Raw genomic sequence first — 20,009 nt, forward strand, 5'->3', positions numbered from 1 at the left:
TTTTCTACCACATTGTCATTATCTTTTATACTTCTAGTGTTTACCCTAAGTACTTCTATGTTTTGTATGATTACTATCTCTACAAACCTTCAGAAAAGTCACAAAAGTCACCCATTCCTGATAAAGATGAGAAAATGCCTACCGTCTCTCTCTCTTTTTTTCTACAGATAATTCAATACAAGAAAGAAGATTTGCTTGGGAAGGTCTGAATGACTCTGGCTTTGTTTGTTAACCATAACCTCTACCAGCTGGAAACACAATGCCCCACTAATACTAACACTGCCTGCTTGTCCAAGCAGCATTCTGGCCACTTATAGCAATTGACACAAATTCTAACAGGTCTGTTAACGTTATTCAGATCCCAAACTTGCAGTACATTTTTATGTTCTTGGCAATCAGTTTTGCTTCAGCGGCCCTGCAGGTGTTTATGCATGCTGGCACGCTAAATCTCATCATTCAAAATAATTTAATTTTACAACAAAATCTGAAGAATAATTTCTTCATTTTGTCAAAAAATACTCCAGTCCTATTATTTTTCTCTTCTTTATCTTCACGGGTAGGTGGGGCAAAGAATTACCTTGTATAAAACTGCTGCTAAAATATATTCCTAGTGAGAAAGGTCAACTTTCTTCTCCTGATCAACTGATCACCTCCTGATCAGTTTTCACTCAGGGGACAGCAGTCCGCCATTCACCATTGGGATCTCTGTGTGTTTCTTCTCTCTTATGAAAGGAGATATTGAGTGCTCTAGGACTTGGCTGCCCACATCAAGTACAGGGGGACCCTCATGATTCACTAAGGGGCCTCAGTTCTGAATATTTCTCATTATTCAAAAATGCAAAGCCATTGTCATTATGTGGCAGTTCACTGGAACCAAGGGAGGAAATGATCCCTTTTCATGTTCTTCTCCTAAATAGAGAAAAGGTAATTAAAACTTGGAGCTTAATAAGGGCCATCTCCATTTGAACAGCCTAATACAAATCCATTCTCAATACCTTTTTACACCTTGTCTGAACTGACTTCTACTGTGTACTCCACTGCATGGAGAATTCTGGAAATTTAGAACGAAGGGAACCCAATTCATTTTATATATATCACATTCATTCTTTTTTTTTTTTCATTTATTCACCAAATGCTAATTCAATACCTATGTAACAGAAATAATGTTCTTATTGTCTGTAAATCATGTTGTCCCATGCATTGAATACATGCCATATATTATACGAAGCTGAGGGCTGATAACTCAAGGCAAATGATCAGTTAGTCCCCTATGAAATAAGTATCTTATTTCATGTTACATGTAGAAATGACCATGTAACTTTATCTTAAAGCCAGGCCTTGTTGAGAAAAATGGGATCCAAATTCCAAATGTTTCCTTACATGTTGAGAGGAAACCTTGGAGGTCTGAGCATGAGTCACAGGTAGAGAGAAATCATGCTAGGATATATAGTGTTTCCACCAGATAGGAAGACGAAGCAGAGAGTCTTTGGCAGAAGAGATACAGAGAAGTGAGGAGGAGAGGTTCTGGCTTTACCATTCAGGCTTGAAACCCCATGTTCAGATGGATTGAGGGGGAAGCTGAAGGCAAACTTGACCCTTGGGTCAACACAGGCTAGAGGAACAATGTAGAAATGACCATGTAACTTTATAGGCATGAACAGGATGCCTGTGATGGCACTGAGTCTCCTGTGGCTCCCTTGTGTGCCCAAATGCCTGAAGGGTGTGAGAGTATTGGTTGTTAGAATTTCAGGGAATTCCACCAAGTGGGGAATGACTCTGTATTAAGGGCTGCAAAGAAAAGCTCCCAGGCCAAGCATTGAGTGGGAGGTGCTACCCACCCCCGGGGATCCACAGGGACTTCAATAGCTGATGTGGGGCCTCATCAGCCTCAAGATGGCCAAGTTTCTATGCTGAGACAATAGCCCACAGTTACACCAGCCAAGATCCTCAGAAGCAGAGGCAGTGATGATGAAGTCTGACGCCCAAAGGCAAGCAGAACAATATGCACAGTGCCGGTCAATGCCATGAGGTAGCCTTCGTACTTCCCTATACCTAGCTGGGAGGGAGGAAGGAGAGAGGAGACCCCCAGGAAGAAGAGAAAATAATTAACCCAAAGAGACTGACATAACCTGGAAAAGACTGAGAACTACTAATTAGCAAGATAAAGTTCATTTTCCCCTTACTGTTTCTTACCAAGATGGTATGTATCCTTTTAGATAATAAAGAAATTTATGTTTTCTTGCCCTATTTTAATGTGATTTAAATGTTTCTTGTTTTTTCTATTTTCATTCATAACAAAAATTTTGTTCTCAGAGACACTAAGACATGATGCGGGACTATATGGGGGGAGCACCTCATAATATGGGCAAGATGCTGCAGCAGCATGTAGCCCTCCATGTCCTGACTGCTCACTTCTCTTTTGCCATCCCCTAATACACATATTAGGCTTTTGCTGTGTTTATTTACCTAGCCCATAAGCCACTCCTTCAGAGGGCAATGCATGGAATTGCCAGCCTTGGTTCCACACCAACTGAAAAGGGTCTGGAATTCAGGTGTTTCCAAAGACCTGCAGTCTTGGGTGCCTTAATGCTTGCTGAGTAGCAGCACTTTCTAGGATTTTCCCCATTGTATGTTTCAGTCCATGCTTTTCTTTTTTTCATGTCTCAGTCTTCTTCCCTGCTAGTCTGGTTCTCAACAAGACCCAAGCCCTGCAACACAACCAAATCCCCTTGATGGGAGCCTGATTTCCTACGTGGCTTTTCCCAGTCACCCCATCCTCTCCCCACTCCCATCTTTCCTGGTGAGTTACTCCTTTCCTAAATCTGTTGTGAATAACAATTTGGCCATAGTGCTAAAGCCTCTCACTTTAAATTCCTTTGGGAGGCAGTCATTCACATTCATTTTAGACAATTTCCCTGTCCTGTGAGGACTCTTCTCAAGAAGTCTACTCCCAAAACTCCTGCTGAGGTGGGTACCAGGTCACATTTTCATGACTCCAGACCCGCAGCAAATTGCACCAGGATGGACACCTAATCAAATCTTGGGCAATCAGATACATTCTCCTGGGAATATGTGGACCTCCAAGACTCCAGATAGGCCCTGCTGGACAATTGATAGATAATATCTAGACATGGTTTACAGGGGCTACTTGTGTAACTCCAAGACAAGTCTGGGTAAAACTGACAGTTGCTGTAGTCCTTTGACTCTACGTTTATACCCTTCTGGATGCTGAGGGTGATAAATGAGGGCTCTGTTTATGTCTGGGCATATTGTACCATAACTGCCCTCTGGTTATGCTTGGCATTATGTAGTCCTGAGTTGAAGAGGGCCAGGACTCTCAATGAGCTGGTCCCAGCAGACAGTCAGACATGCAGAATTTTGTAGCTGTATTTATGTGTATGTACAAAGGCTGAGCTTGGAGTGAGGAAGACATCCAAAATGGGCCACGCCTTGAATAGAACTTTGGTGTTTGGAATCTTACACCTATGCCTATTAGGATAATATTGCTGATCTTGACTACATATTCTGGTTGGATTCTCTTTCTTCTGTCTTTTAGAAAAGTGAAATTTCATTTAACCAGATAGTATCTGTGTCTGTTCTTCCCACCAAACCAAGATTAGTACTTATTCATACAACAGATGTTACATGGCACTACACAGGGAAGCGATGAAAACTTGGAACTATGTCCTGTTATTCTCCACGAGGCTCATGATGTTGGTCATCTTGACATATAGGAGGGTAGGAAAGGTGTTGCGATATGGCCAGGCCAACACCATCTTCTCTTGAATTGGTGGACAAGGGTGCCGAGCGAAGGGAGCTCTTAGAGCTCTGTCATCTGAGGCCCTATGAAGGGGACGCTCTGATCCCTAAACCCCAGGCAGTCTGCTCGGGGGAGTTTTCACAGCTTTCCAAACCTTTGACATCATGGGGAGTAAAGGGAGCCCTACTGGCTGACCTTTGAGTGTGCAGTGAAGTCATCCAGAATCCCTGTGAGAGAAACGGATTTTTGAACTCACTGGCTTTGAAGATTCCATCTGCCACCTGCCCTGGCAAGGTCAGGGTGTATTGGACACAACCTTGAGCAGGCTGCCAGATCTCTGCAGGGCGCAGAGTTTAGACCTAACCAATTCCTCAGCAGTGAAGAGCTTCTGTGAGGCCAGCCTCCCTCCATGCTAAATCCCAGTGCCCCCATCTTTGTTCTCTCTCCCTCTCTCTCTGTCTTCTATACACACATGCTCATGAGTGCACCCTCACATACTCTGTTATCATGAGCACTGAGATTTAATTGCTGGTTTTTGTTTTAAAGCAGACATTTAAAAGGTTCTTAGAGAGCATAACAGCAGCTTGTCTTTAAGACCACGAAAAAGAGGAAAAGAAACAAAACTTAAATATGTACATCTGGTTTAGCCAAGTACTGGATGACCCCTTCCTCCAATCTGAGATGATGGCTCACTGGGGTGCAGGAGTGGTGGATTCCTGGCCTTTCTCTTATTCTCCATGACACACATGGATGATATTTCTTCATAGGACATAGTCCCATAAGGACACACAGCAGCCCCTCAGAATCTGGGGCATACATAATAACAACTGTAACTGAAAGCTTTACTGAGTGTTTACTATATATACATCAGCTACAATGCTGCATTTCATATCAATAGATTGTTTAATCCTCACCATCCCTCTTGTGAGACAGGAAATGTTATGGTCACTTTACAGATGTGAACACTGAGGTTCAGAAGGCGAAAAACAAACATCTAGTGAGTGGAAGGACAGCAATTTGAATGTAGGCCCTTCCAACTCCAAAGTGAATGTTTCTGGCCACTCTGCCTATTGCCTCCTCCATCCTTACAGCTGCTAACGAAGTATGGCCAACCTCTCCAATACTGTTTTTCATCTCATCTGGTACCATTGCCCCAATTCTGCGAGCTCAACGTTCATTTTTAAAAGAAAAAGCATCACTTCCTCTCTCAGGATGGATCTGGAGTCCCGGACGTGTACTTCAAAGACACAGGAAGCAACAGGGAAGAGGCAGCCTCCCTCTGCCTCTGCTTACATGAAGGTTTGCCCTCCCTCTGCTTATATGAAGGTTTGTCCTTCATATAAGCCGTGCAGGCATTTCATTTCCTTAGTTCTGCTGTAACAGTTGAGAAATGACCATTGTACTGGCCAAAGTAATTTTAGCCGCTGTAACAAATGACTTCTAAGTTTCAGTGGTTTAACCCTAATGGCATTTACTTTTCAGTTACATAACTGTGGAGCACAGATTTCCAAAAAGCTGAGTGTTTGGGGTTTAAGGAATATCTCTCAGGTGAACGAATTTATACCACACTTTTTCTCAGCCATGAAGGAAAAGGCCTCCAAGGCCTGCTCCCTGCACTCTCCTTTGTGTAACACATGCATATACTGCCACTCAGGGGCCCATGTGCAACACTCTGCCCGGGGCTACTCCCCTGCCTAGGTCACCAAAAAAAAAAAAACTGCTGGTGCACGAATCAGGGCTCATCTCTCAGCCCTACACCACACGCCTCATCCTTACTCCTTTCTCATTTCCTGTTTCCTGAGAAGCACAGAACTTTAATACTCTCTGATACTACTAATTACAAATAAGAATTAAAATCAGCAATGGCTCATAAGGGTGCAAAAAGTCTATTACAACTCTTCTAAATGCCACTGCTAGTGACAGGCCCCCAAAATTTAATGAGCCCGCAGATGGACTCCTTTGAGAATTCCACCAGGAGCTGAAGAAGTGAGGTACAGTTCAGTGGACACCAGTCCCCAGCTCCTTCTCAAGTAGCTCATAGATCCTGTGGGTCTCCCTTAGGGATTAATTTTGAGTCTAGAAAAGAATGATTTTTGCTCCTATGGCCCAGGGGCAGAACTATCCTTAGGAACCTGCAAATTAGGGGGCCTTAGGCTCTTTTTGAATACATCTGGGTGCCCCGATAGTTAGAATCCATAAACCCTGTCTTGCCCTTCTCCTTCCTGCACCACCTCCAACAAAGAAGTCCCTTGGTTCCCCTGTCTGGGTTTGGGGCCTCTCTGTCTCTCCACAACTGCCCTGTGTTCACTTCAACCAGACTCACCTGACTATCAATGGCAGGGGGGCCCACACTGGGTGAGGCTCTAGTCTTGGCCTCTCAGATGGCTTTGCATGGAATGGAGCTGCCTGCACCAGGAGAACAGTGGAAAGTTCTCTGCCTGGAACCCCTGTGTCCTCAGTAAATAACTGCTACTGCCTTCCTGGTTTTCCAATTCCCGGAGGCTCAGTTCTCTTTACTTATTGAGAGCATGAAGGAGAGATGCTTCACAGTCTCCTCTAAGCACAATAAACGTCTCTCTCCTTTGCACTTTTGTAGCACTTTATATGGATGGAAATGCTTACATTTGTGTCTCTCAGTGATTAGTTTACATGTCATCTTTTGTTTATTTTACAGTCTATAAGTTCTACAAGTGAAAGGACTGTTTCTTATTCTCATCTGTATTCTCTGTAGCTATTATAGCATTTGACCCACAGAAATGTTACTTAGGGAGTGCAAATTATTTTTGAGAGAACGAGTTAGTGAATAAATAAGAGAGTGAATCAATGAGCAAAGATAAGTGGGGGAAGAGTGAATGAGAAGTAAAGGGGGAGGGAGTGAATGAATGACGATGTGAGTGGCAGAATGCTGGCCAATTGCCTTCAGGTTTTCACTCTCCTCTTATTCTATGCAAACAGAACCCTCGTTTTTAGTTGGACACATTGACACCCAACAAAAAGATTACACTTCTAACTATTCCCTGCAATTTGACATGTCCACGTGACTAAGTTTTGTGACTAAACTAAATGTAAGTAGCAGTGTTGCATGAGAATTCAAAGAGAATCCTTAAAAAGGGAATGTGTGCCCTTTCGGCTCTTCCCCTTTTGCACATTTTTGCGGCCTAGAAAATATGCAGTGGTTGGAGCTTAGCAGCCATATCGTATGATGAGGGTACTTCAAGGAACAAAGCCACACTGGGACAGTGAAGCAGAAAGATAGAAGTCTAGGTCTCTTGTTGAACATGGAGCTGCTAAGATATCCCAGACTGCCTTCCTCTAGACTTTTTTGTATATAAGAGAGAGACATAAATTCTCATTTCATTTGTTTTTAATTTATAATTGGTTGTTTTGGTTTTTATTATATGCAGTTGAACCTGATACTAACCAGCTTGCCCAGAATCACAGGTTGGTGCCAGAGCTGGTCTTAGAATCAAGGCCTCATGTTTTTTCCAAAGTCAGTCTCAAGTCACTGTATGAAAGCCTGAAAGTCCACACTCACCCACACCTTGCAGATGCCCTCCAAGTACCAACCCAAAGCCTTAACACAGAAGTACAGAATCTTGATCTTTTAAAAACACAATCAAAATGAGGGATGATCTCTGATCAATATTCAAAACCCACCAGACTGGTGGGAAGCACAGATTCAGCCTCAAATTGAATGCAAGTCCCAGCAGCCCCAGGAAATGTAACCAGGAAAACCTGTCTATGACATCCATCCTGGTGCGCTCACATGTTTGGCAGCTCCTGCATTTCAACACTAAAGCATTTACTCTTATGTAAAGTGGAGCATGTGGGTTAGGGTCTTACCTCCACCAGGGAATGCCAGTGTGCAATGGGCTTCCGAGGATATGACAACATTTCACTCCAGTGGTCTCTGCCCAGCCTCTCAGCCTCGTTGCCTACTTGACACACGCCGATGATCTCATTGTGACCTACACTGTGAAAATGGCCCACAATAGTTTTTTCTTAAAATTTTGGTATGTAAGATCAACAGCTACTCAATTAAACTGATGAAGGAATTGGGGACGTGGTGAGGTTTTTTTTTTTTTTTTTTTTTTTTTCATTTCCTCACTTAAAACTGCAGGCTAAGCATCACGGCCAATAGAACTTGGGATCTAACATATACCCTGGCTGTCCTAACACTGACATGGGTCAACTTGTTTCCAAGAACCTTGTTCGAAGAACCCCATGATTTGTGCTAAGGATGCCACCTCTTGTTCTGGATCTAGGCTGGCCTCCACATAATAAAGAGGAAGCCATCTGAAAAGAGTTTCTTGCAATAACGGCTGCTCTAACTCCCACAAGAGGCAACCAAGCATGGGTGAGGGAGCAGTTTTGTGTCTGGCAGCCATGGGTCTTGAGCCCACAAAGTAGAGTAAGTGAAGGAAGCTCATAGATCTTCCTGCTCCCTCTCTTTAGAGAAGACTGTTATTGTCTTATACTCATCCCTCTTTTCTTCTAAGTTCAGCCTCTTTGGCCCACTTAATTTCCCAACTATAGAAAGATACATAGCTCCTTTGACCTTGAGGCTAATATTTCCTTTTTTTTTTTTTTTGAAATAGAGTCTCGCTCTGTTGCCCAGGCTGGAGTGCAGTGGCATGATCTCGGCTCACTGCAACCTCCAGCTCCCGGGTTCAAGCAATTTTCCTGCCTCAGCTTCCAAGTAGCTGGGATTACAGGTGCATGCCACTATGCCTGGCCAATTTTTGCATTTTTTAGTTGAGACGGGGTTTCACCATGTTGGCCAGGCTGGTCTCGAACTCCTAACTTCAAATGATCCACCCGCCTCGGCCTCCCAAAGTGCTGGGATTACAGGTGTGAGCCACCGTGCCCGGCCAAGGCTAATATTTCTGAAACTTTCCCTAGGTAGGTCTCTGCCTTGAGCCATTTTTGTTTTCCCTAGCAGTTTTTTAAAAAGTCCGTGGTATAACTGGACTGATATGGCCAATTCTTTAACTCTATAGGATCCAAACTCACATACTTTCTCTTTTTTTTTCCCTCCTGCAAAGACAAGTGATTTTTCTCCTATTTGTGTAATGGAGCATAAAGGTAAGATGAGGGTGGGGAGGTCATGTGAAGGATATTTGAGTCTCTGCTCATTAAAATCAAATGCATGCAGAAGCCCCATGAATTCTGCCATGAATTTTTCCAGGCCAGATTCATGAGTTTACTGAGAATTAAATTAAGGCAGAGCTCACATAATCAGATTTGTCCATGCAGGAAACTTGGCAATAGCTTAAAAATTGCTGGCCTAGGCTTCCACGGTTGGTGGGCAATGTCCCCTACTGGGGCCTGACACTATTGGTGTTGTTTCTTGCCCACAGGAGATGGGACAAGGTCTACTGCTCAGCATGGGTTGTCACACTCATGGGCAGCTGAGCCAATCCACGTGCTCCTTGGGTTGGAAGACTGTCATGCTTCACGCAGGCATCTGCTGGAAAGAGTGTGCAGGTCACTGAAGCTGCCTTCCTGATATTTCAGAGGTATGTGGGAAAATCCTTAGTCACAAATAATATTAGAAGTCAGAATAATTTTTTTTAAATAATGTGCCCAGACCATGTGGGAGGTTTCCAATTAAAGAGAGACTTTGCATTTCAGTCTAATGACTGGTTTAACATGTATAATTCCCTGTTGGTACTTCCTTTGCATATTAAAATGACTGTTTTTCAAATCTGTCCTTTAAATACACAATTGGCTACAATGCAGGCTATAAATATCTCTTCTGTGCTGTATTAATTAAAAAGTCGAGCATCTTATACATTTTAATGTACCTTGTCATCCATACTGATTCTAGCATTTTCAAGAGAACATTTTTGTGTTTGCTTTCAGACTTAAGTGGAAGGAAACAATCTTTATTAAATACTTGCGAGAAGGAAAAAGATTGAAGTTGTGTATTTAGAAATGTTGATGGTCTGGCTAAAGTAGTCATTCTGCCATTTTCAGTGGAATCTTTCCAACGAAGGGCAGTGAGGACTGCCTGACAGAAGATAAAACCTGTGGGGCCACAGTTCTTCAAGCTGAGATTCTAGGAGTTATGCAAAGATGAAAAGGGGAAGAGGTGGAGGTTGGGGGAGGATGGAGGAAGAGAAAAAAAATGAGAAAGGGGCAGAAAAGAATGGGAGTGCTGAGAGACACTTTGGTAGTCTGACTCTACAGCATGGTTTAGAGGTGACTCCTGTCAATGTGCTTCCCATGCACTGCTAGTTGACTCATTTCCTGCAGCCTGGAACACCAGCTAAGAATCTGTGGCTGCTGCTCCCCCTCTGCCCTCCCAGCCCTGGACGCACTGAACTTGCACTGGAAAAGAGTTCCAGGTATCTCACCGGTCATAGTCCATGACTGCTATGGACAAGTGGATTTGGTCAATGTTCTCGGGAGGGACATCAAAGACTATGGCTTCATTGTAAACAGGATTCAAGGTGTTCCTCTTGGTGGATGTTTTCCTCTTCTTCAGTCGTCTGCCATCACACATCAGTGAGACTTTCACGTAGGGATCTGGACAGACCATGAGAAGCAGGAGTACTGTGAGGATTAGTGTAGATTTAGGTGGGCAGTTATATCACTGTGGGTTTTCATGAACTATGGTATGTCGAATTCCTTTACCTGCCTGTGGACTGGAGTTGGAGGATTGTCATTAATATGATATCTGGGGAGCAACTAGAGTGAGGATAATTAAGTCACTAATTCAAGATAAAGCACAGGATACTGTCTCCTGAAAATGTGTGAAATTTAAAAATAGTTTGAAAACATCTGTTATGGAATTAGGAGACATTCCAGCTAGAACTCAAGACTGGCCTGGCCAGGATGGGAAGAGAAATGCACCGGCATTTCCAAGGCTGAAAACAGGCCCCCCAACTCTGAGCCACCTCAGGGAATATTTTCAGGATTTTAAGAAAGGGAATTCCTAGACTCTTTTAATTTCTGAATTCCTAGAGGACAGAGAGAACATCTGGGAGTGGAATTCCTTAAGTACAGAGACCCTGAGCCCCTAGAGTGGCCTGCCCTTGGGTTGCAAAGGGAGAAGCAGCTCAGCATATCAGGGAGAGAAAGGCCACAGGCTTCCTTGTGGTGCAACACTGTGATGGGGTGACAAGTGGCAAGGCTGGCCTCTGCTCCAGATAGGGCTCTTCTGGTCCTAACAGCTATCTCACTCTTCTTCTGTTCGGTGGGAAGTCCTTGTTCTCTTTTCACCTGCATAACCATGCATTGCTCTGACTCCTATATACAGTCCAGTAGGGACTTAGATGACCAGAGGGACCACAGCTATTTTTTTTTTCTGCTTTAAAAAAAAACACTGGGGTATAGGATGCAGAATATATTGCATATGGTGTTCTTTGATTTCAGAGGATGTAAGCCAGGGTGTATTGGGTGTTTTGTGACCACATTTGGGAAACACCTGCAGAGGTTGCTTGTGAATTTGCAGTTAGCAATGCATATAGAGGCATTTTTTTCTTGTTAGGGTTCAGAATTTAATGCTTGGTTTAATGGAAAAACTAAAACTCATAGTTCACTTTAATAAGGAAATAGGATTGTTCTCAGCCTTCAATGAGCCTCGGATGATATTTGAGGAAAGACCAAATTAGATAAGCTTTATCAATGTGTGTAAACAATAGGTCCAATTCAAAATTATGGTGAGGGAGACCCAAGAGAGTACTATTGTCCCTTGTTATCCACAAGGAATTGGTTTCAGGACCCTTCACGGATAGGAAAATCCAAGGATGTTCAAGTCCCTTATATAAAATGGCATCATATTTGCATATAACCTACGCACATTATCCTGTATACTTTAAATTATCTCTAGATTGCTTACAATACCTAATCTGGTATAAATGCTGTGTAAATAGTTGTTATACTGTATTGTTTAAAAAACTGTATTATTTTTATTGTTGTATTTTTTTTCCTGAGTATTTTAAATCCATCATTGGTTGAATCTACAGATGTGGAACTGGTGGATACAGAAGGCTAACTGTATTAATAACAATAACTAACAATATGTAGCACTTAATATATGCTAGCACTGTTCTCATGGCTTTATATTTATTAATTCAGTTTTACAACAGCCCAGTGAACCAGATACCATAATTACTCTCATCTTACCGATGGGAATCCAAAGCTCAGAGAGGTAAAATGACTTGCTCAAGGTCACACAGGTGTTAGGACTAGGATTAAGCCTAGGCAGTCTGGTTCCAGAGTCAACGTGCTTTATTACCTTACTAAAACTTCATAAGGTACTTACTACAGTAGAAGTGCATGAGAAAGTCTGAATTTGAAAATGCCCCACCTGATGCTCCTGTTATGTCCATTGCCTTTAAATTCCTTGCTTTTATAATGGTAATAGTCAGCCTGCCAGCCGTTGGAAGATAGCACAGGGAAAACATCAGCTCTCCCAGATCCACGTTGTCCTGTTGAGAAAGCACAAACTAAAGTATTAGAAAGTGTCTCCAGACTGGTGTGCAAGAGGCTCAGCTTCAGGCCTCACTGAAAGGGAACACACTGCCCCTTTTGCTCAGCTTGTAAATCCCTGGTATCTCTTCCCTTCATGTCAGTCTCAGGGAGAATAATAAATCCCTGCACTTTGGGAGCACCTCACCCTAAGGAGGCATAATCTATCTTTGGATGGCAAAGCTGTAAGCCTGTTCAGGCCTCTGCCACCATGTATCCAGCCACAGGCAGCCCTGTACAGACTCATGTGTCCAGGTAGCCCAGAACATATCCTCCAGTGCAGAGTGCCCCATGTGGCTCCATTCATACCACTACTACAATGCACACAGAGCCTCTAGGTCAAAGCTACACAAAGAGGTGCCCTGCAGTACTGTGGTGCGCCACTCACAGTCCAGGATAGCTCTGCACACAGCCCTATGCAGCATCATGAAGCCTCTCAACAGGTTTCCACACCGCCCCACACACTCCCCTACACAGCCCCCTCAAACTTGCCACCATATCCCTGTATACCCCTGCATACGCCCAACCTCCCACACGCAATCCCCATGCCACAGAGCAGAGCGCACACCCTGGTTGCACACAATCTGTGCAGACCAGCACAGGGCTCCACTGGACCCTGGAAACTTACAGCCTGTCGCATAGCTCCAAATAAGGACACTGTGTGAGCCTGAGAATGGCACCCTGTGAGCCTACACATTCAGAGCCCTGGACACATCCAAGTACTTGCCTAGTCCTGCACTGCCTCCATGCAGGGAGAGAACAGAGACCCAGACTCCCAGGTGGCCCTTGTGCCTCCCTCTCATAGTTCCACTTTGTGGCAGCTCTTTCCTTTTCTTAATGTGCCTCTAAAGACCCCCATTTCCCTCTACTGGGGAAGATATATCAGGCAGTGTGCAGCCATTCAAATAGGTCAGAAGACACAATTCTCTTTCTCCTTTTTAGCTCACGGGGAGTATAACCAGAAAGGAGGGGGAACAAAAGCCATTTCATTTCGTTTCAATTTCTGAGAGATACCTGAGGTTATCGAGCTGAGGTGCCTGTGTCTAATTAACACAGTTTCCTACTGACAATGCTCTGAGGATTCAGGTTCTTGCCCTCAGTGTCCACAGCTTTCCCTCCCCTCCTCAGTTCTCCAAGGATGCTTCTATTTTTAGAAGCACAGATTCAGCTCTGGAAGGTCACCTCGCCCAACCTCCCTTTCTTGATTGCTTCCACAGGAGGATGAGGCAAAGGGATCTATTTGGTCACTAAGGCAGACGGATTACTCTGTGTCTTCTTGCATCATGCATTGCTTGCCCAGTGTAAATAAATGACCTCTCCTTGTAAGCTTGGCTTTCCTGGTTCCGGAAGCCCTGACCTCAAGAGACCCAGGTGACTGGGCCTTCCCCTTTTGGGAGATATGGGGGCTTGGGGACTAGAATTCTATAGGACTGGAGGTTTTACACACAGCAGACTCTGGCTTGCTCTGCGGTGCTGGGTTCCCTATTGTAGGAGCAGTGTCTGCCCTTACTGAAGAGGGGATTGACCCAGCCTCCTGCTGGTGGCAGAAAGGAAAGAGAGACCACAGCTGTCCCCACACATCACCCTTTTGTTTCCTGACTCCCTGGCCCACTTTGCTCTTCAACTTCTGTTCTTCCTTTAAAAGGCTTTTCACTGCACCTAGCTCTCTCCTCTCCCCTCATCCTTCTCAGAAAATCTTGGTTTGGCAAAGTAAACACAGAATTAACCAAAACTATGCCTATGAAGCTTCATAATCAATTCTTTCAACATACATTTCTTGAGGGCCTGCACTGTGCACACACTTTGTAAGGTTCAGGATGTGAAAATGCATGCCATCTAATCTCTGCCCTCAAGACTGAGGCACATAATTAAATGTGATGTGTCAGATTACTTCCATGCTAGGTATGTTGGTTTATTTGTTTTCCTCCGACATAAGCCCATTCACAAATATTTATACAATATAGCTATTTGCTCATAAGTTAAAAGAGAAAAGTCAAACCTCAGACTTGATGGTATATTCAGAATGTAAACCAAGCAAAAGTCCACATTTGTACTTTAAAAAATAGCAAATTAGCTGGGTGCAGTGGCACATGCCTACAATCCTAGCTACTCTGGAGGCTAAGGCAGGAGGATCACTTGAGCCCAGGAGTACAAGTGCAGTTTAGGCAATCTAGCAAGATGCTGTCTCTTCAAAAAGAAAGAAAGAAAGAAAGAAAGAAAGAAAGAAAGAAAGAAAGAAAGAAAGAAAGAAAGAAAGAAACGAACAAACAAACAACAGGCAGCTAAGTGCCTCTACCATGGAGAAGAACCAAAATAGCAAGTAGATATTCACACTTTGAATAGATCATCTAAGGGAGAACACTGGAATTCAACAAAAAAGTGACAGGAAGCACCAAAAGTAACAAAGGAAAAGGAAGCAATGTAGCCTGCTCAGTGGGGTTTGGCTGGGAGCTGGGAGAAGCTCCCTAACATAGGGAAGGGGTTAAGTGAGAGACCTCTCAGGGTCCACATTTCCACCACATACTATCCTACTCACAGGAGAGCCCCTCGACCCTCACAGTCCTCGAGACTAACAGAGAGAGCTGCCTAGAAATTGCACAGTGGTATTGTTTCAAAGAGAGAGCTCATGCTGTGACCCACAGGCCCGTAAGCCCTGAGCAGCTACAGCACAGTGACATTCTGAAAGCTGAGCCCCTAAAGGACTTGTCTTACCCTGGTTTTGGTGCCATTGATGCTACTACCAGGCCAGGGAGGAGATGAGGCCAGATCCTTTCATGCACCCTAAGGATAAATAACACTGTCACTAGTGCTGCAAGCTGCTGGGGGACTGACGCATGAGCAAATCACATGCTGCACAACTACCTACCTATGCTGCTCCCAATGAGAGTGTCTGTGCCCTCCCCAGTGGCAGCCCTGAACTGAAGCCACCACTGCCCTCATCTGAGCATTCTTCTGACTGCCTGGGGACCACCCTGTTCCTGCCTATCATAGGTATGCCTGAACATATTACCAGTGGGCCTGAGGACAAGTCTCAATTCTGGCAACCTGGTCCTGTCTCCTCAGTACTTGCAAATGCCATCCAGGGGCCTGGCAATCATCCAGCCTAGTCTATCACTGCTGGTACATGTGCACTCTTCCCAGGGTCTGAGGTGGGGGCAACTCAACCCCCTGGTACCACAACAATTGGCACCCACTTGCAAGCACCATGAGACTGGCCCATCCAACCCATTACAGCTCAGACCAACTTGGATTTCAGTGAGTGGCCGAATCACTGCTATTGCCATTGCTCACATCAAGCCTGCTCACCTAGAGCAAGAGAACCAGTTTACATGCCAGGCCCACTGCTGCCACTACTAGCATTTCAGCAAGACACCTGGAAGCCCAATAATTGGCCCACTTGGATCCACTAATACCAGAGCCAGCATACATCACTCTGGGGCTCAAAGACAGGCATCTTCAGCCCACTGCTGTACCACTGGGGCCAGAAGACTGGCCTACCTAATAACTTAGTTCCCAGAAAACTTTACCACAGCCTCCACTATCCACACCCTAAGCTATCAAGGAAATCACAGATACCACTGACGCTATTTATAGCCAAGGAGATCATAGAGACTACGCTATTGCTTGCATCCAAAATGAAACCCAAAATGCCCTACTCAACCAACATCATAGATAATCTTCAGAGAAGAGTCCTCTCTACAAAAGTAAATTTACAAAAATTGGAAGAAGTGATTGTTACACCAGATGTGCAGATATTAACATAATGACACAGGAAACATGAGAAAGCAAGAAAATGTGACACCTTCAAAGGAACACAATAATTCTACAGCAACAGATACCAATAAAAAAATCAATGAAATCATGGGTAAACAATTCAAATTACTGCTTTTAAAGAAGCTCAGCAAACAAGATAATTTTGAAAAACAATATAGAAAATTGGAAAAGAATTCATCAGAGAGATACACATTTTTAAAAGAACCAAACAGAAATTCTGTAACTGAAGAATTCATTGAATAAAATACAAAATACAGTCAAAACCTCCAACAACAGATTAGATTAAGCAGAATAAAGAATCTCAGAACTTGAAATCTTTTGAAATAATCCAGTCAGACAAAAATAAATAAAAAGAATAAAAAAGAATGAGAAAGGCTTTGTGACATATGGGACAACATAAAGCGACTCAATATTCTAATTATCAGTGCCCCCCTTTTTTGCAACGGGTTTGCCGCCAGAACACAGGTGTCATGAAAACTACCCCTAAAAGCCAAAATGGGAAAGGAAAAGACTCATATCAACATTGTCGTCATTGGACACGTAGATTCGGGCAAGTCCACCACTACTGGCCATCTGATCTACAAATGCGGTGGCATCGACAAAAGAACCATTGAAAAATTTGAGAAGGAGGCTGCTGAGATGGGAAAGGGCTCCTTCAAGTATGCCTGGGTCTTGGATAAACTGAAAGCTGAGCGGGAACGTGGTATCACCATTGATATCTCCTTGTGGAAATTTGAGACCAGCAAGTATTATATGACTATCATTGATGCCCCAGGACACAGAGACTTCATCAAAAACATGATTACAGGGACATCTCAGGCTGACTGTGCTGTCCTGATTGTTGCTGCTGGTGTTGGTGAATTTGAAGCTGGTATCTCCAAGAATGGGCAGACCCGAGAGCATGCTCTTCTGGCTTACACACTGGGTGTGAAACAACTAATTGTTGGTGTTAACAAAATGGATTCCACTAAGCCACCCTACAGCCAGAAGAGATACGAGGAAATTGTTAAGGAAGTCAGCACTTACATTAAGAAAATTGGCTACAACCCCGACACAGTAGCATTTGTGCCAATTTCTGGTTGGAATGGTGACAACATGCTGGAGCCAAGTGCTAACATGCCTTGGTTCAAGGGATGGAAGGTCACCCGTAAGGATGGCAATGCCAGTGGAACCACGCTGCTTGAGGCTCTGGACTGCATCCTACCACCAACTCATCCAACTGACAAGCCCTTGCGCCTGCCTCTCCAGGATGTCTACAAAATTGGTGGTATTGGTACTGTTCCTGTTGGCCGAGTGGAGACTGGTGTTTTCAAACCCGGTATGGTGGTCACCGTTGCTCCAGTCAACGTTACAACTGAAGTAAAATCTGTCGAAATGCACCATGAAGCTTTGAGTGAAGCTCTTCCTGGGGACAATGTGGGCTTCAATGTCAAGAATGTGTCTGTCAAGGATGTTCGTCGTGGCAACGTTGCTGGTGACAGCAAAAACGACCCACCAATGGAAGCAGCTGGCTTCACTGCTCAGGTGATTATCCTGAACCATCCAGGCCAAATAAGCGCTGGCTATGCCCCTGTGTTGGACTGCCACACGGCTCACATTGCATGCAAGTTTGCTGAGCTGAAGGAAAAGATTGATCGCCGTTCTGGTAAAAAACTGGAAGATGGCCCTAAATTCTTGAAGTCTGGTGATGCTGCCATTGTTGATATGGTTCCTGGCAAGCCTATGTGTGTTGAGAGCTTCTCAGACTATCCACCTTTGGGTCGCTTTGCTGTTCGTGATATGAGGCAGACAGTTGCGGTGGGTGTCATCAAAGCTGTGGACAAGAAGGCTGCTGGAGCTGGCAAGGTCACCAAGTCTGCCCAGAAAGCTCAGAAGGCTAAATGAATATTATCCCTAATACCTGCCACCCCACTCTTAATCTGTGGTGGAAGAACGGTCTCAGAACTGTTTGTTTCAATTGGCCATTTAAGTTTAGTAGTAAAAGACTGGTTAATGATAACAATGCATCGTAAAACCTTCAGAAGGAAAGGAGAATGTTTTGTGGACCACTTTGGTTTTCTTTTTTGCGTGTGGCAGTTTTAAGTTATTAGTTTTTAAAATCAGTACTTTTTAATGGAAACAACTTGACCAAAAATTTGTCACAGAATTTTGAGACCCATTAAAAAAGTTTAATGAGAAAAAAATAAAAAAATTATCAGTGCCCCCAAGGGCAAAGAGAGAATGAAAGGGTTAGAAAATCTGTTTAATGAAATAATAGATGAAAACTTCCCCAATCTAGAAAAAGACTTATATAAGGGTCTCAGAGAACCCCACATAAATACAAAGCATGAAGGTCTTCTCTGCAGCATGTTATAGTCAAACTATTTAAAGTCAAAGATAAAGAGGGGATTCCAACAACAGCAAGACAAAAGTGTCTAGTCATCCATAAAGGAAACCCCATCAGGCTCACAAAGTATTTCTCAGCAGAAACAATACAGGGCAAGAGAGACATATTCAAAGTGCTGAAAGAAAAAAAAAGCCATTTAAGTATACTATCTACCAAAATTATCCTTCACAAAAAAAGTCCTTCCCAGAGAAGAAAATGCTGAGGGAATTTATCACCACTAGACTGGCCCTAGAAGAAATGTCCAAAGAAGTCCTAAACCTGGAATAAAAAAGATAATATTTACCTTCATGAAAACACATCAAAGTATAAAACTCACTGGTAAACCAAACACACAAATGAGGAAGAGAAAGAATTCAAATGGTACAACTACAGAAAACCACCAAACCAAAATGACAAACAATTAGAAAAAAAGAGAGGAATAAAGAACATACAAAACAACCAGAAAACAGTGAAGAACATGACAGGAACAAAGCCTTGCATATTAAAAGCAATCTTGAGGCCGGTTGTGGTGGCTCACACCTGCAGTCTTAGCACTTTGGGAGGCCAAGGCAGGTGAATCACCTGAGGTCAGGAGTTCGAGACCAGCCTGGCCAACATGGTGAAACCCTGTCTTTCCTAAAAATACAAAAATTAGCCAGGCATGGTGCTGGGTGCCTGTATCTCAGCTACTTGAGAGGCTGAGGCAGGAGAATCACTTGAACCTGGGAGGTGGAGGTTGCAGTGAGCTGAGACCATGCCACTGCACTCCAGCCTGGGTGACAAGAGCAAAACTCTGTCTCAAAAAGAAAAAAAAAGAGCTATTGAATGGAAATAGATTAAATTATCTGTTTAAAATATATAGACTGGCTGAATAAATAAGAAAACATTATCCAACTATATGCTGCCTACAAGAAATACACTTTACCTGTCAAGATACATATATACCCAAAGTAAAGAGATGGTAAAAAATTCCACTCAAACAGAGACCCAAAGTGGGCAGAAGTAGCTATACTTAGATCAGATCAAACAGACTTTAGGTCAAAAACAGCAAAAATGACAAAGACAAAGAAGGTCATTATATAATGCTAGAGGGATCAATCCAGCAAGAGGATACAACAATTCTGAATATTTATGCATCCAACCCTTGAGTGCCCAGATTCATAAAGCAAATATAACTAGAGCTAAAGAGAGAGATAGACTCCCATAAAATAATATTGGAAAATTCAACGCCCCACTCTCAGCATTAGTCAAATCATCTAGACAAAAAAATCAACGACAACAAAAAATTGGATTTAAACTACACTTTAGAAAAAGTGGAACTAATCAAACACACACAGAACATTTTATTCAACAACTGTAAAATACACATTCTTCTAAGCACATGAAACATTCTCTAGAATACAGCATATGTTAGGTCACAAAACAATTCTCAACACATTTTTAAAAATCAAAATCATACCAAGTATCTTCAGGTCACAATGGAATAAAACAATAAATCAATACTAGGAGGAATTCTGGGACCTATAGATACATGGAAATTAAAAAACATGCTTCTGAATGACTACTGGGTCAATGAGGAAATTAAGATGAAAAGCAAAACATTTCTTGAAACAAATGTAAATAAGACGTGTG

General features: G+C 43.2%; 1 protein-coding gene and 1 pseudogene across 7 annotated transcripts in view; one reads left to right on the forward strand and one right to left on the reverse strand.

Moving 5' to 3' along the window:
• The window catches only part of SYT9 (synaptotagmin 9), a 224,080-nt gene that overhangs the window by 40,643 nt on the left and 163,428 nt on the right, over window positions 1-20,009 (reverse strand). For 4 of the 6 annotated variants that reach the window (XM_005578751.5, XM_074014461.1, XM_065528632.1 and 1 more), the window contains exons 4-6: window positions 12,078-12,198; window positions 10,120-10,291; window positions 7,604-7,733 (exon numbers count right to left, since the gene is read on the reverse strand). In XM_005578751.5, coding sequence (XP_005578808.2) covers window positions 7,604-7,733; window positions 10,120-10,291; window positions 12,078-12,198 — 423 coding nt within the window. The remainder of the gene's footprint in view (window positions 1-7,603; window positions 7,734-10,119; window positions 10,292-12,077; window positions 12,199-20,009) is intronic. The other 2 variants (XR_010580903.2, XR_012423427.1) reach the window with 1 other exon arrangement.
• Window positions 16,445-18,203, forward strand: LOC102115531 (elongation factor 1-alpha 1 pseudogene; annotated as a pseudogene). Its single transcript, XR_012423428.1, has one exon. The product of XR_012423428.1 is annotated as an elongation factor 1-alpha 1 pseudogene (transcript).

Source organism: Macaca fascicularis, chromosome 14 (assembly GCF_037993035.2).
Source record: "Macaca fascicularis isolate 582-1 chromosome 14, T2T-MFA8v1.1".
Lineage (NCBI taxonomy): Eukaryota > Metazoa > Chordata > Mammalia > Primates > Cercopithecidae > Macaca > Macaca fascicularis.